The sequence below is a fragment of the Myodes glareolus genome, chromosome 4 (genome assembly GCF_982192425.1).
Source record: "Myodes glareolus chromosome 4, mMyoGla1.1, whole genome shotgun sequence".
NCBI classification, from domain to species: Eukaryota; Metazoa; Chordata; class Mammalia; order Rodentia; family Cricetidae; genus Myodes; species Myodes glareolus.
This window is the reverse complement of record NC_142029.1, coordinates 117,504,057-117,520,006: the sequence shown is the minus strand read 5'-3', so window position 1 is coordinate 117,520,006 and position 15,950 is coordinate 117,504,057. Positions and strand designations below refer to the sequence as shown.

The 15,950-nt window shown below is 44.6% G+C and overlaps 1 protein-coding gene across 1 annotated transcript; it reads left to right on the top strand.

Annotated features, from left to right (window-relative positions):
* The first annotated feature begins 2,383 nt into the window (after positions 1 to 2,383).
* On the top strand, positions 2,384 to 14,058 carry Mmp8 (matrix metallopeptidase 8). The gene is made up of 10 exons (XM_048433180.3): positions 2,384 to 2,636; positions 4,407 to 4,648; positions 5,617 to 5,765; positions 5,845 to 5,970; positions 7,477 to 7,638; positions 9,464 to 9,581; positions 10,020 to 10,153; positions 11,807 to 11,960; positions 12,819 to 12,922; positions 13,067 to 14,058. Exons 1-10 carry the CDS (start codon positions 2,526 to 2,528, stop codon positions 13,174 to 13,176), a joined length of 1,410 nt encoding a protein of 469 aa, XP_048289137.3. The 5' UTR covers positions 2,384 to 2,525; the 3' UTR covers positions 13,177 to 14,058.
* Positions 14,059 to 15,950: the final 1,892 nt, after the last annotated feature.

Sequence of the window (15,950 nt, the reverse complement as noted above, 5' to 3'; positions counted from 1 at the left end):
TAGAGACAGAGACCCACATTTGGAGCACTGGACTGAGCTCCCAAGGTCCATATGAGGAGCAGAAGGAGGGAGAACATAAGCTAGGAAGTCAGGACCTCAAGGGGTGCACCCACCCATTGTGACGGTGGGGCTGATCTAATGGGAACTCACCAAGGCCAGCTGGACTGGGACTGATGGAGCATGTGATCAAACCGGACTCTCTGAACAAGGCTGACAAGGAGAGCTGACTGAGAAGTCAAGGACAATGGCACTGGGTTTTGATTCTATTGCATGTACTGGCTTTGTGGGAACCTAGTCTGTTTGGATGCCCACCTTACTAGAACTGGATGGGAGGAGGGACCTTAGACTTCCCACAGGGCAGAGAACCCTGACTGCTCTTTGGACTGGAGAGAGAGGGGGAGAGAGAATGGGGGGGGAATGGGAGGTGGGGAGGAGGTGAAAATTTTTAATAATAACAATAATAAAAATATAAATCAGAGAGAGAGAGAGAGAGAGAGAGAGAGAGAGAGAGAGAGAAGAGGACACAAGAGAAAGGAGGGGGGTGAAGGGGAGAAGGTAAGGGTAATGAATAATATTCCATGTGGCCAGTAGGGGTCACCAATAGCCAGAACATAAAATACTTGCAAGGACGCAGGGCAGAACAGAAATGGGGGAAGAGAGGATGGAGGAGGGGCAGAGAGGAGATATGGGGGACTGGGAGGGGAGGAAGGTGGGGAAACAGAGGTCAGGTTGAAAAAAATCAAAAAATATATATTAAGAAAGAAAAAGAAATAAAGGCGATCCCCTGGGTACCCTGTGGAGACACTCAGGCAATAAACCCTTACCTGAGTCCCAACTCTGGAACTGTGTTGTGTAGACGGACAAGGAAACAATAGTGTCCATTTGGAATGGAACAGAGGCAGTAGAGGAACACAAGACCAGATGCTTTCTTTGAGCTCAGACTTCCAAATGGAGCCTCTGGTTCTCCTTCTCCATGTTTCACACAGACTGAAAATGTTACTGAGCACTTCCGTTCTAAACATCTCTGTAAAACATTTTAAATTCTTTTAAAGTTCAGTTTAGGGGATGAGAAGATGACACAGTCTGTGAAGTACTTCCTGTCTGCAAAGATGAAGACATGAGTTAGACCCCTAGACCCATGTGTAGACAGCTAGGTGCGGGGAGAGCAGGGCAGATGGTGCCCTGTGTAGACAGCCAGGTGAAGTCACCACTGAACCTCCCGTCACTCTGGGAATATGTCAAACATCTATCTCATTCTCTGCCTTGCCTCATCCATGAATCTAGGCCAGTTTTCTACTTGCTGTGAGTCGACAGGTACTGGTGCTCCAGCCTGGGATTCAGATGGGGAGTGATGAGCTGGAGCCTGGTATAGGATGGGAACTAGAGTGGTGTCTCTCACGGTACCCTTGGAATTGAGTCCTCCATGAACTGAGCTGGTGCCTCCCCTATGTCTTCCAACCTTTGCTCCTCCTACAATTATATCATGTTGCACTGAAGGCTGTATGAGAATAGACAGGGAATTTAGGTGGCATGAACATGTCTGGAACACTGCAAATTCCACAAATGTTAGTTTGTACGGTAGTATTCCAATCCTTGTCCTTTCTCTGGAAAACCCCTCCTTATAGACAGTGGGGGGTTTTAGTACCTCTCTGGCAAAGCCGTGTCCTACAGACACAGCTCTTTATGTAAGTACATGCATGTGTGCATTTACATGTACATGCTCATGCTTTGTGTGTGTGTGTGTGTCCATGCACATGTTTGTGGAGGCCAGAAGACTACCTTGAGCACCATTCTTTAAATGCTGTCATGTGAGTTTTGTTTGTTTTGTAACAGGGTTTCCCATTAGCCTGGAGCTTGCCAAGTAGACTAGGCCAGCTGGCCAACAAGCCGCAGAAATTCCACTCCCTCCCCCCATGCACACACGTGGACAAGTACTGGGATCACACTTACACACTGCTACACCCAACGCTGCTGCCTGTGTGCTGAGTGAAATTCAGGTCCTCAAACTTGTCCTCAAACACTGTACTGAGCCATTTCCAGGAGCTGCTTGTGGTCCCCACACGAAGATGTCTTTGTGACAGACCACCCTCGCACTTACACACAAGCGACAGTGGCGGATTAGAAACGGGGCTCACAGGTGCAGTTTGATCTGAAAGTGATCTATGAGCTTTCTTAAAAGGTTTCCCTGATGAAACTAGTACAGCATCATCACACACGGCAGGAAAACGGAAGCCTGGCGGCTCCACATCAGCCGCTGCCTCCTCTTCTTTTTGGCAGCGGGCAGCCCATGTTTTCTTCTGCTGAAGGACCACCCTGCTCTTAGGTTCCAAATCACATTCTAACATTGAAGAGCAGTGCTCGTCTGGTTGACTGTGTTGCTCCACTCTGCGGAGGCAGCCATTGCTCAAGATGTGGCTTTATAAGGGACCAGACCGGAGCAGTGATTGGCAAGGGTGGCTGCCAACTTCAGGACACCTGCCAGACCGGCAGAGGGAAGCAGACGAGGTGGTCTCGGAAGAAGGGCCATGCTTTGCTTGAGGACACTTCCGTTTCTGTTCTTACTCCACACGCAGCTTGCCAAGGCCCTTCCAGTACCATCTGAAATTCTGGAAGAGAAAAATGCAAAAATTGTTGAGGTAAATAAACTCTCATTTATGGGTGATTTGCTGAAAGCTACAGAATTCAGACGGTAGAAATTTTTTTGGATGACTTTGCTGAGGCTCAGCATCACCTTCTGGGACTTGGAAGGCCAGGCCTGGAAAATCTAGACATGAAAGCAAGCAAGCCCATTGCTGAGGGACTGGCTACAGCTGGGACCCTTTCAGAGAATATTTGTACTTATAAAATGAACTGAAATTCTTCCCTAACGTGTAACCCTGTTACCCAGTTGTTCTGTGCTCTCTATGTTAGTGCCAGACTGGTAGGATGCTTGCCAGTGTCCCCACATGAAAAACAGTGGGGAACATCCAATTTTGATCTGCCTACTGTTTCCTGTGTGGATATTTCTTTGCAGTCGAAAATACTAGCATGTGTAGAAGATAAGACAGAGATGGGGTGGGTTATAAAGAACTAAACTTAGCACACAGTATAGTGAGGCCAGTCACTTTTTTTGTTTGCCCGCTTCTGTTTTTCTGCACAGGAATATGATCACTGATTTCTTATGTATAATTTTCTTAGTATTGAGATTTCTGGAAAGTATCTTTCCTGTTCTTTCTCTTCATGGTAATGTTTGTGACTGACACAGTAACCCCTAAGTTCGTGTTCAAAGTGGGTTAAGTTTGTTCTGCAGAAATTGCCTTCTAAGTGCGGCACAAAAACCCATAATGAAAAACTTAATTTTTTCCTGTCAGAGACAAAAGACAGTGCTTGGATTACCTCAAATTCATGAGCACTGCCTTCTTCTGCCTCCACAGTACAAGGTGGTCCACATGTACACGAGGCACATAGCGTGTCACATGGGCTACATACAGCAAGCTAAAGAACCTTCCCTTTGATGGCATGTCGCATCCTCACAAACATTACCTCCGAATGAGAGTTAGCTCCTTCCAGGACAAAATCTTGGTGAATAAAATGCTTCTGAATGATAAGTTCTCATTTCAGGTGTATTACAGTGAGCTAGGACAAGACATGTCACTTGCTTCTTTCTTCTTGGTACCTCCATTTCTCTGTGAGGATAATTAAAGCCTCTTTCCGTCAGTGAAAAGGGGGTTTTAAACAGAAGATTCCTCATTGTTGCAACTAAACACCTCAACAGAAGTAAAAACAAAAAGCCACTACTAATTTTTTATATAAAAATAAGACAAGCTTTTTGTGTGTGATTCAGATTTATTCCTCCTCTGTTGTAAGCCTTTAATTTTTATGCTAAAAAGTAGGTAGAGCCTCACCAGGTGGTGGTGGCACATGCCTTTAATCCAAGCATTAGGGAGGCAGAGGCAGATGGATCTCTGTGAGTTCAAGGCCAGCCTGCTCTACCGAGTGAGTTCCAGGACAGCTAGAGATACACAAAGAAACCCTGTCTCAAAACAAAACAAAACAAATAAACAATAAAAAGTAGTTAGATCAATGAATGGAGGGGATATTCTACAGGCATTGTTCTTTCAAAGTCAGTCTACAAATTTATTTTAATTAAATGTATTTATTTTTAAGTGGAGTGTATTGCATGCCACAACACATATGTGGCAGTCAAAGCCCCGCTTGTAAGGATCAGCTCTCTCCTTTTGCCATGTGTGTGTTGAGGATGGATCTTGGCTTGCCAGGCTTGGCATTTAGCACATCATGCTGGCCTACTATTGTCCATCTGTCTGTCAGGTCCTGTTTTGCACTATATGGTGACTTAGAAAGAATTGCAAAATGTTCAGAGCACTAGAGGGAATTTCACAACAAAGACTTGTGTTTATTTTGATCAGAGTTACCTACAAAAATTCTATCACTTACCAAGCAACCAATATCGGTCTGCAAGGAGGAGCAGTGCAATGGTTGTGGAGAAGCTTAAGGAAATGCAGCGCTTCTTTGGCTTGACCGAGACGGGAGAGGCAGATGCAGCTACTCTGGAGATGATGGGCAAGCCTCGCTGTGGAGTGCCTGACTCTGGTGATTTCATGCTAACCCCAGGAAGCCCGAAGTGGGCACACACTAACCTGACCTACAGGTGACATTTCTAGAGTCCAAGGACTCATCCACCCAGCTAGTGATGGGAGTCTATGAAGCCTCAGACACTGTTGCATAACTTGGGAGTCAGTGGAGATGAATGGATAAACACCCTGCTCTTGCAGAGTGTGAATGAGCGTGGGTAGTGAATGAGGAGAGTGTGAACCGGGGAGTGAGCATGAGGATGGGAAAGTGAGGACCCTGGGTGTTGTTGGGGGTCGCTTGCTTGTTCCCAGCTGCTCATCCCCAAAATAACCACACAGAAACTGTATTAATTAAAACACTGCTTGGCCCTTTAGCTCTAGCTTTTTATTGGCTAACTCTTACATATTAACTTAACCCATTTCTATTAATCTGTGTATCGCCACATGGCTGTGGCTTACCGGTATCTGTCTCTGGCAGGGCTACATGGCTTCTCCTCATTCTGCCTTCTTTCTCCCAGCATTTGGTATAGTTTTCCCTACCTAGTTCTACTCTGCCCTATCAACAGGCCAAGGCAGATTCTTTATTCATTAACCAATAAAAGCAACACGTAGACAGAAGGACCTCCCACACCACCCAGGTCTCTCATTGTAAAGCTTGCCATGTTGTCTTTCTTTGGGGATCTGAAAAGACTATGGTAGCATAGCGTCTCTCTTGTCACTCACTTTTAAGTCCAAAAGAAGCTTATTGGTTGCTGGAGAGACTCTTGGGCTCTTTTATGTATGTCTTGGGGACAGCAGTAAGAATAGTATTTGTGGAATACTATTTGTCAAGCTAACAGCTAAGTGCTTCCTGTGTATTTAACCCCCTCAGCTGCCGAGGCAAGGGATCTTGATGATCACATTCATCTTATGAATGGGGACACTGATGTTGTGTCCAGTTGGGTGCATTTTGAAAAAGCGACTCACACCAGAATGGAGTGACAGCTGTGCGGTTGGAAGGTGTTGCTCGTAATGACAAAGCATGCTTGCTCCTTCTCACTTTCAGGATTATAAACCAAACCCCACAATTGTCAGAGGCCGCAGTGAAAGCAGCAATCAAGAGAGCCTTTCAATTGTGGAGTGTGGCATCTCCCCTGACCTTCACCGAGATCTCAAAGGGAGAAGCAGACATCAACATTGCTTTCGTCTCAAGAGGTAGGCGGGAAGGAATCTGCTTTCCCTAGCTAACCTGAGACTACAGGCAAAGGCTTAAGCACAAACTGTTTCATTTCAGATCATGGTGACAATTCTCCATTTGATGGACCCAATGGGGTCCTCGCCCATGCCTTTCAGCCAGGTCAGGATATTGGAGGAGATGCTCATTTTGACTCAGAAGAAACATGGACTCTGGACTTCAGAAGTGAGTGGTCCTGGCAAGGTTCACCTGCAACCTCTAAACAAACACTTTTCCCCTTAAAATCAAGGTGTGTGTTCACAAATACACATCTGCTCACATTACTGTAACATTTCAAACACACAAATAAATCATTTACATTCTTTTTACATAAAGATAAATCAACTTCGAGTTTTAAAAAGAAGTAAGCTGGGCTGGGTGGCAGTGTACACCTTTAATTCCAGCACTCAGGAGACAAAGGCAGGTAGATCTCTGGTCTACAGAGCAAGTTGTAGGACAGCCAGGGCTACACAGAAAAACTAAACAAAAAAATCAAAAGCTAAATATTGACCTAAATCCATGTGTGTTACTGTTGTGAGACAAATGGGACTAACAAGCTGATGAATGAGAGAAACTTAACTGCCCACTGTTTAAGGGCCTGGAGAGAGTAGGGCCAAGGTTCTTCCTAATGCATCTTCACATGGTAGAAGGATAAACAAACGAAGCTGAAGTCACTAACCCTTCTCCCAGGAGCATCAACTCAGACTGATCCCATCAGGATCACTCCCTAACAGTTTTTCACTTTCTAAGACATGATTTCTGAACATCAGTGGGCAGGGAGCCTAACATTGCAAACCACAACCGAGGCCTGTCCGGGCCCTGACTGTACACGCAATGCTGCGCTGAGAGGAGCCACACTCACCTAGTTATACATCTTAGGGAGCCTTCACTCTGATGGCCAAGCTGAGTAGCTGAGACGGGGGCTACTTAGCTCCCAGGGCATGAAAAGTTTGCTAACCACTTACCACTTTAGTTTCTCTCTCTCTCTCTCTCTCTCTCTCTCTCTCTCTCTCTCTCTTTCTCCCTCCCTCTCTGTTTCCCTCCCTCCCTTCCTCCCTCTCTCCCTCCATATCCCTCTCCCTCTTCTCCAATATTGTGAGTTTAATATTTGAAAAGGCCTAGTCTTTACATCTTTGGCAATGTTGAAATACAGGGTTCATTTGAAAAGTTAGCCTGTTCAAAGAGCAGCCACAGTTTTGCTTCTAGTAGCTTCGCTTTCGTGCCCTGACCTCCTTCAACAGTGTGTGTCTGCGCAACAAGATATTCCTTTCGGGAGCCTCCTTAAAAGAAGGGACTGTGGTGCATCCAGATCCTGTGGTCAAGTTGGCCTTGCCTCACAGCCACTGCCCTGAGAGGCAGGGTCTTTCCTTTCTCTTTGGAAGCTCTACTTTATGAGCCTAGAGGCCAGAGGATGCTGAGCACAAGAGAAACAGAATTCTTACCATCCGGAGACCCACAGCTCTGCCACCATTTCACCAACCTTCCGCATCCATAAAATGTGGGAGTTGGAAGAAAGGCAGATTTTTGTCAGCTCTTTGTCCTAATTGCTGTTCTTTAGTTGCCTGAAGAGAGAAAGAAAAAGATGAACACTTGAAAGTTTCCTTCCTGGGCAGCTCTGGTGTCGAGGTCATATTCTTTGAGATTATATTTTCACGACGTGTGGAGCATTCACTGTATTTTCTTGCATTTCAGATTACAATCTGTTTCTCGTGGCTGCTCATGAATTTGGCCATTCCCTAGGACTCGCTCACTCCACTGATCCTGGTGCCTTGATGTACCCAAACTATGCCTACAGTGATCCCAGCACCTATTCACTTCCTCAGGATGATATCAATGGCATTCAGACTCTCTATGGTAAGGTCATGTGGACAATATGGCAGGTCACAGAAGGATTTGGGAATTGTTCTCAACAGGTCTAACTTTCAAGCATCTTGCCGTTAGAATATCAGGATTCTATGCACAAGGGAAACTCAAACTGATCTCTGAAAGTCACCAGTAACAGTGTTGGAGAGAGTCTTGTGGGGCTGAGCCTCTGATATGATTTCCCTGTATCTTGGATTTTCGTTATTAGATGTCAATTACTGCCTTGAATTAAAGCTTGGAGGACAGGTGTGCAGGCCCATGTCTGCCATATTAGCACTCAGGAATCTGAGGCCAGCTTAAACTACATGGTGAGACTTTGATTCAAGAAAAGACGGGCGGTGGGGAGAAGAAGGGAGGGAGGAAGGAAGGAAAGAGTGAGGAGGAGGGATGGAGGATGGAGAGAGGCCTTGGAGAAATATACAGAAGTGCTTTCCCATCATTATCTCTAGGTGGTAGGAAGGTTTTCCTCCTCCGTTTTTATGCTTTCCAATTTTATATATTCTGAGAAGACATGATTGCCCCTTTTCACATAGCATCTCTCCTCCAGAATCCTCACATAGACCCCAAGTGAACATGTATAAGACCTGTCAAGAATGTTCAGTGAAGTACGATTTATGGTGGAGGAAGGTGGAGGACCAGAGAAAGATCCATCCCCTCCCTCTCGCCCTCCTGCTCCCTGAAAGTACGGAAGGCAGTGGGATGGTGAGGAGTGCTCTCTCCTCTTGGGATGGAGTTGCCCTATAAATCAAGAGTATGGGTATCACGTCAAGGAGTTTCCTCATCATGGCAGAATTTCTAAGAATAAGGAACTTCACTCAAATCCCAACTCCCCTGACACATGCCAACAGTCACTTACTTTGCAATGTTTTCGGCCATCTTGGCACTCTAGTGTTTCTTAGTGGTGTACACAGCACTTAGTTCTACAGCGAGAAGACTCAGGAAGATGGAAGTTGTTGTGTATTTATTTAATATTTTGAGACATTGTCTCACTACAGAGTGATTAGTCTCAGATTAGTCTCAAATTAGTCTCTGGATTAGTCTCAAACCTACAATCCTCCTGCCTCAGTATCCACAATGCTAGGATTACAAAGCCTGTTCTACTGTTTTAGGGTTTCTGTTGCTGTGAAGAGACACCATGACCATGGCAACTCTTATAAGGGAAGAATATTTCATTGTGGTGGCTCAGTCACATTTCAAAGGGTTAGTCCATTATCGTTAGGGCACAGCATGGTAGCACGCAGGCAGACATGGTCCTATATCTTGACTTGCAGGCATCAGGAAGTGGTCTGTCTCTCTTGGCACAGCTTGAGCATATGAGACCTCAGAGCCTGACTGGAGTGACGCACTTCCTCCAACAAGACCGCACCTACTTCAACAAGGCCACACTCCCTTTGGAAGCTATTTTTTTTTCAAACCACCACAGCTACCATGTCCAGTCAAGATGTAAATTTTTATATCAAAAAATGAGTTAGATTTATGCTATAGGGTAAAACACTAATATGAGAGCTATCCTTGTGTTTGAATTTTGGTGAGGAACAAGGCAGTGGATTCTCAATGACAAAAAAGACAGAAAGAGGAAACAGGAGGGAAAACGGTGGTTCAGAATCTGAAAGGAAGCATAGAACTCCAACGACTTTTCAGCTTTAGTAGAAGCCATGTTAATCTTGATAACAGACCAAGTCTTTGAAAGGGTCACATGTACAGTCTGCTGTGTCTTGTAGAATCAGCTAGTGGCTTTTTCCTCTACCTTCCTAAGTATTTGAAACACCCCAAAAGTAGCACAGTTTCACATATATTAAATGTCTTTCTTTCCCAGGACTTTCCAACAGCCCTATCCAACCTACTGGGCCCAGCACCCCCACCGCCTGCGACCCCCGCCTGAGATTTGATGCTGCCACCACACTCCGTGGGGAGATTTACTTCTTTAAAGACAGGTACAAATTGAGCTGTTCTTCTTTGCATATGTCTCTTTCTCAGACCTTTAAACTGAGTTCTAATGAAACATGCCACTCATGTTTCAACACACAGGCATCTCCTTGAAATTCTTAGTGTCCTCTGGGTATCACAAAACATCCAGAAAGTGAGGGCACCGAACCATCCAGCATCCACAAGCGTTTCTGCTATGGTTAGGTGTTTTCAGTATTGGACCCTTTAAACACTGAGAGGCCCTAACCGTGTTAGGTTTGTCATGGTAGGAAGAGCAAAATCTGTCAAGGGCCCACCAGATGAACATCACCATCATGAAGCAGCCATATGTTATACATTTGCACACCACGGAAACCATGTGAGGGTCACTGTAGCCAGGTACCAGAAAGTAATGCTCTCCCCCTCCTCCCTCCCAATGCTGCCCCCACCACATTGTGTTACTTTAGGTACTTCTGGAGGCGGCATCCTCAGTTGCGAAAGGTCGACCTCAATTTCATCTCTCTGTTCTGGCCGTTCCTGCCCGGTGGCATTCAGGCTGCTTATGAGGATTTTGACAGAGACCTGGTTTTCCTATTTAAAGGTAATATCCGACTGTCTCCTCCTCCTTCTGCTCTTCCTAAAGGGTAGGGCAGGACTTCTCTTTGCCCCACCATAGAGCTTTCAGACAGAATAAGCCAGGAAGAGTGATGGAGGAGGGTTATCTGTCTATTGTGTTATTTTCATTGGTCAATAAAGAGACTGCCTTGGCCCCTTGATAGGACAGAAAATTAGGTAGGCGGAGTAAACAGAACAGAATGCTGGGAAGAGGGCAATGGGGCAAAAGCCATGGAGCCAGCCACCAGGTCAAACATGCTGAATCTTTTCCGATAAGCCACCACCTCGTGGTGCTACACAGATTATTAGAAATGGGTTAATATCAAGATATGAGAGTTAGTCAGTAACTAACTCTCTAGAGAAAATGGGCCAGGCAGTGCTTAAATGAATACAATTTGTGTGTTGTTATTTCTGAGACTAAGCTAGCCGTGCGGGAGCCGGGTGAGGCAAAAAGCAGGCCTGCCCGCAGCCCCTCACTACAGATGGCGCCCACGTGGATAACTGGACTATGGGTATTTTCCTTTGTTTAAAAAAAAAAAAAGAGGGAAATGGTATGGGAGAATTGTTTGTATTCTGTCAATCATATTTTAATAAAACGTTGATTGGCCAGGCAGGCAGTATAGGCGGGAAAGCCAGACAGGAAGTAGATGTGATGCAATGAGAACAGGAGAATTCTGGGAAGCAGGAAGGTCCTTCAGCCACTCCTGCACAGATCACCAAGGAAGCAGCATGTGACTTGCCCAGCTGAGAAAGGTACAGAGCCATGTGGCTACCGTAGATAATAATAATGGGTTAATATAAGTTACAAGGGTTAACAAGATGCCTGAGCTAATGGGCCAATCAGCTTTATAACTTATAGAGATCTCTGTGTGGTTAATTCTCTGGGACTTGCCGGTTGTGGGATACTGGGCAGGACAGATACCCCAACAAGCCAGCCCTCATGTTACAGAAGAGCATCCTTCTTGCCAGACCCTTGCAGGAGTTCAGGCGTAGGCCCCACCATGGTCACAAATGACTGAGTGAATTAGACAGGCCAGACCCTCATTAGGTCTCAGTAATGTCCTCAACAAACACTACTCATGAGACCATCTTCAGTATTTCCCTACCTTCATCCTAGATACTATTTTTTAAGATGAATAAAGGCAGTGATTTAGTTTCTATACATAAGTCATACCAGGCAAGACTTCTGGTTTGGGGGCCTTGAAGGACAGATTGAAATGTTTGGTGTTACAGCTTCAGTGAGGAATCATCAGGGCTGGCCATACACGCCAGAGCTCCTCTCCAACACTCCCGGTGTTCACAGGCCATCAGGGCTGACCATAAACGCCAGAGCTCCTCTCCAACACTCCTGGTGTTCACAGGCCATCAGGGCTGGCCATACACTCCAGAGCTCCTCTCCAACACTCCCGGTGTTCACAGGCCATCAGGGCTGGCCATACACGCCAGAGCTCCTCTCCAACACTCCCGGTGTTCACAGGCCATCAGGGATGACCATACACTCCAGAGCTCCTCTCCAACACTCCCAGTGTTCACAGGCTTTCTGTTCCGTTTTCATCACTATGGGGATCTCTAAGTAGTATTTGTATTATACTGTAGAAAGAAAGAGCTTTGGTAAATATGTCTCCTGAATTGTTTGCAGGCAGACAGTACTGGGCCGTAAGGGGCTATGACATCCAGCAAGGTTACCCCAGGGATATATCCAACTATGGATTTCCAAGCAGCATCCGAGCCATTGATGCAGCTGTTTCCTATGAAGAGAAGACATACTTCTTCATAAACAACCAATGCTGGAGGTGAGATGAATGAGTTTTTCCATTAAAGTTGAAATCTGTGTCTCTCTGCCCTGCGTGAAAACCATCAGCATGAACATCTGGAGATGTTTTAATCTACACGGTCTTTGACAAACTTAGTGAGGATGCGGTCTTAACACAAGATGCTGTTACCACAGGCTTTGAACTTTTCTTTTTCATCATATTAAGATGCCTACACAGATGCTTTGAGGGTTCTGTGACATGAAAACTTCACACCCTTGTAAAGCTCTAGGGTGGGATTTAGAGAAAGACAGGCTTGATTCTTCTTGTGCGTTGAGTTCTGATGCTCTCACATGAATGTTTTCCTACCACTGGCAGAATGTGGTGCACAAGAGGGAGCTATTTAAACAAGAAAACAGAAGAGGGATGCTTTGTAGGGAGGAAGAGGACAGGCTAAAGGGAGGGCAGTGGAGACATGAATATAAATGAACAGTGGTGTATATATGTGAAAGGGTAATTATCAGGCCCATTATTTTGCATGCTTAGAAAATATTGCTAAAATAATGCATTTATTTACATTATATACACATGTGCACACACATGATTATGCTTAATTTACTAAGTAAGTAAATATATTTTTAGAAAATATAGATTCTAGTTTTGAGAAATAACCCCTCGATCAGCAATCAGAATGCTGTTCTAGAGTCATTGGCTTCCATGTGTTTTATAACAAAATACCCTTGGGTAGAGAAGTTAGACATTCTTAGTCTCAGTGAGTGGGACACAGTGAAGGCTCGGTGTGAGAACGTGTAAGTGAGTACAATGCAGCATACACAGATGGAAAGAAAGCTGTCATGATGTGCCGTACTTTTCAATCTCATGATGCTTTGTTCTCATCAGGTATGACAACAGAAGAGGAGCCATGGACCCAGGCTATCCCAGAAGCATAGCAAGTGCTTTCCCAGGGATAAACTGCAGAGTTGATGCAGTTTTCCTGCAGGATTGTAAGTAGGAAAAAAGTTGCCAACATTATTCAAGTTTGTAAAGTAGCATGGTTGTACTTGTGTATTGTTTGGTCTATTTGGTGGGACACTCACTCAGATGTCTGAGATCTCTTAGCTTACTTGGTATTTGTCTCTTTTTTGCAGCCTTCTTCCTCTTCTTCAGTGGACCAAAATATTTTGCGTTTAATCTTGTCACTCACAAAGTCACTAGACATGCAAGAAGCAATTTATGGCTTAACTGTCCACAGAGTTGAAGCAAAGTCAAATGTTCATGCTGCTAATCTATAAATACAAAAGGGAGCTCAGCCTGCATATTCATCCCGTGTGTCCTGCTCATTCTCTGCTCAACCATGACTAACGCTGCAGCCATCCTGGAAGAACAGGTGTTTGCAATCTTCCATTCTTGGCAGAAGCTTCTGCACATCCCGTGCACATTCTTCTGCATGCCCCGTGCCTAGCTAGTGAACACACAAGGAAGAGACAGCAAGCTACTCGTCAGTTTAATCCAGGTTTTCCCTCCCAGACCTCGTGTCTTACTGCTTCCTTACCTGACTCCCAGTATTCCTCAATCTCTTCAAACATAGAATCTAGTGATGAATTTTGATTATACATAGGATTATACACAACATAGAGATTATTCCTTTTCTTTATAGAAAATGTGTCATTATGTCCTTCCTTGTGAGATTATATCTTGCAGATTGAATCATGCCCTTCTTTTTGCCAAGAAAAAAAAAAAATGAAATCTTAACCCCAGATGTTTATCTGAAACTGGAGTCTTTGCAGATAGAATTAATTGTACATAAGAGACAAGACGGCTTTACTGAGGATTAGGGTGAGCCCTAAGTCCACAAGTGTCCTTACAGGAAAGGTGTGCATATAACTCAGAGATAAAGCATTTGCTTACCATGTTTGATTCTGAGAGATTTGGGGAAGAATAACCAGAGCCAGAGGCACTCATTGGAAGAGACAAAGAGATGCACCCGCAGGCTGTTTGCCAGCCCTTCCCCAGTTGGTGGCAGACAAGAGGGACCAAGAAGGGACCATTTTCTTCAGCAAGCAGATCCTGGTACTGAGACACTTGCCGATTTGAGATTTCTGGATTTTGTGAAAAAAAATAAATTTGTTTTTCTACTCTACGGAATATGTGTTCTTTTGTTAGATAGATAAGCCCTAGAAAGCCAGCATAGTGCATCAGCATTTAAAACCACTGGACCTGTTGCAGAGTGATAGAGAACTTAGCTAGCATACATGAGGTCCCAGGTTCAATCCCTAGTAGCAGGCTTAAAAACAAATACAAAACACAACAATAACGAAAACAAAAGTGCCACCATCAAAGTTCGGGTGCATTGACTTCTGCGCTTAAGAAAAGAATCCAACACAGAGGGTCCCCTCAGCATCCCACTGAGGACTCTGAGGTGGCTTCCTAGTGCAGTGACAGAGGAGAGGCCCACTTCCTCTCCCCCTCCTGTCCTTTGAGAAGCCAAACCAGTAAGTGCAGAAAACACATAAGCTGCCTCTTCCGCTGTCAATCACAGTCAATGTCAGGTGTCCTATTTCTAAAACTTTCAGACAGTTTTTAAAGATATGAAAGCAGAAGATTCATTTTTGCCTGACATCTACTACTTCTGCGAATTAGTCTTGACAGATTGCTGACCCACACATCATATTTACATTTTGAAATGGAAACTCAGTTCTGCTGTTTTTTAGCCATATTTCAGAGTCACGGGCATTTTCTGGCTGTCACATTTGAGTGAGCACAAGAGACTCAAGGAGCTAAGCTTAGTTTTACAAATGAGTTTCTTCTGCAATTATGTTGAGTTTATTCAAAAGCAAAGTGAAGACCTTGGTGCAATTACTTTGGGAAAGTGGCATCGTTCCAGAAGGAAGCAGGAGAGGTAGCCTGTGCATTAAAGTGGGAAAGGAGGGGAAGCCAATATGGCACAGTGTGTGTCAGTGTGTCATGAAGATTTCTGCTGCAAGCATCTGGTCCTTGGTTCCACCAGGACCTACTGAGAATTCCACAGACTACTTTATACTAGAGGTGGGAGAAACCTTTATCAGTCTCCAGCCACTATTTGCAGAGGATTATTTCTGGGGGTGTTTAATTTCTACACTTGTAAGCTGTATTTCAAACTGATCTGGCAACTCCGTGTCATCCCAAGGGCAGAAAGACTTGGGTTGCCACAAGAAGGTGAGTTGCACAAATCAGAGGTGTGCTGAAGGGAAGTGATGCAGGAGGGCATCAGAGTTGCCTTCTACAGATTCACTGCTAGGCGATGGCAATGGTAGGAAATTGGGGAAGTCTGTTCCGGAGAAAAGTTGCAGTTTGAGAAAAGTAGATCTACAGATGGAAACCCTGTCCTGGCCGCTCCAACAGTCTCCATTTCTTTTGCAGCCCATTTCAGTGTTGCATATGCCCAAGACTTGACAACTTCCCTACTGATAGGTGGTGTGAACCTAATTCCCACCCAGAATATGTAAGCTAAATATTGTGTGGTGTTTCTCAAAGGACATGAAGAATTGCCTTTCTTCCTTCCTTGTGTTAGGCTGCCTGCAATGCAGGTGCAGTGGCTAGATCTTGAGAAACCACACAGACCCTGGTAATATGGAGTCGTCTGAAAAACCACAGACTATCAAACCTAGGATGTTCTTGCACAAGGAAAATGTAAATTTTATAATTATTAACCATTTGCTATTTTAAATTTTTCTGTTGTGTTCAACAAAATCTAACTCTGATTAATACATGGAAGGCCCAAGACACAACCACCTTCTGCAAGAAAGGTTTTCAATTCCCCAGCCTGTTCTTGAATATAGAAGTTTCCAGGAAAGTCCAAACAGGTTGCACATCACAGACTCACCAGACATCTGAAGAAAGTTAGCAGTGTGAAAAACAGAGGCCAAACAAGTAAGTCTGAGAAATCAGAGACAGTCCTGGTCAAAAAAAAAGAAAAATCAAAATAAGGAATGTTTAACATCATCAATGTCAAAAAGACATATTACAAAAGCATTCAAATACAAACTATAATAC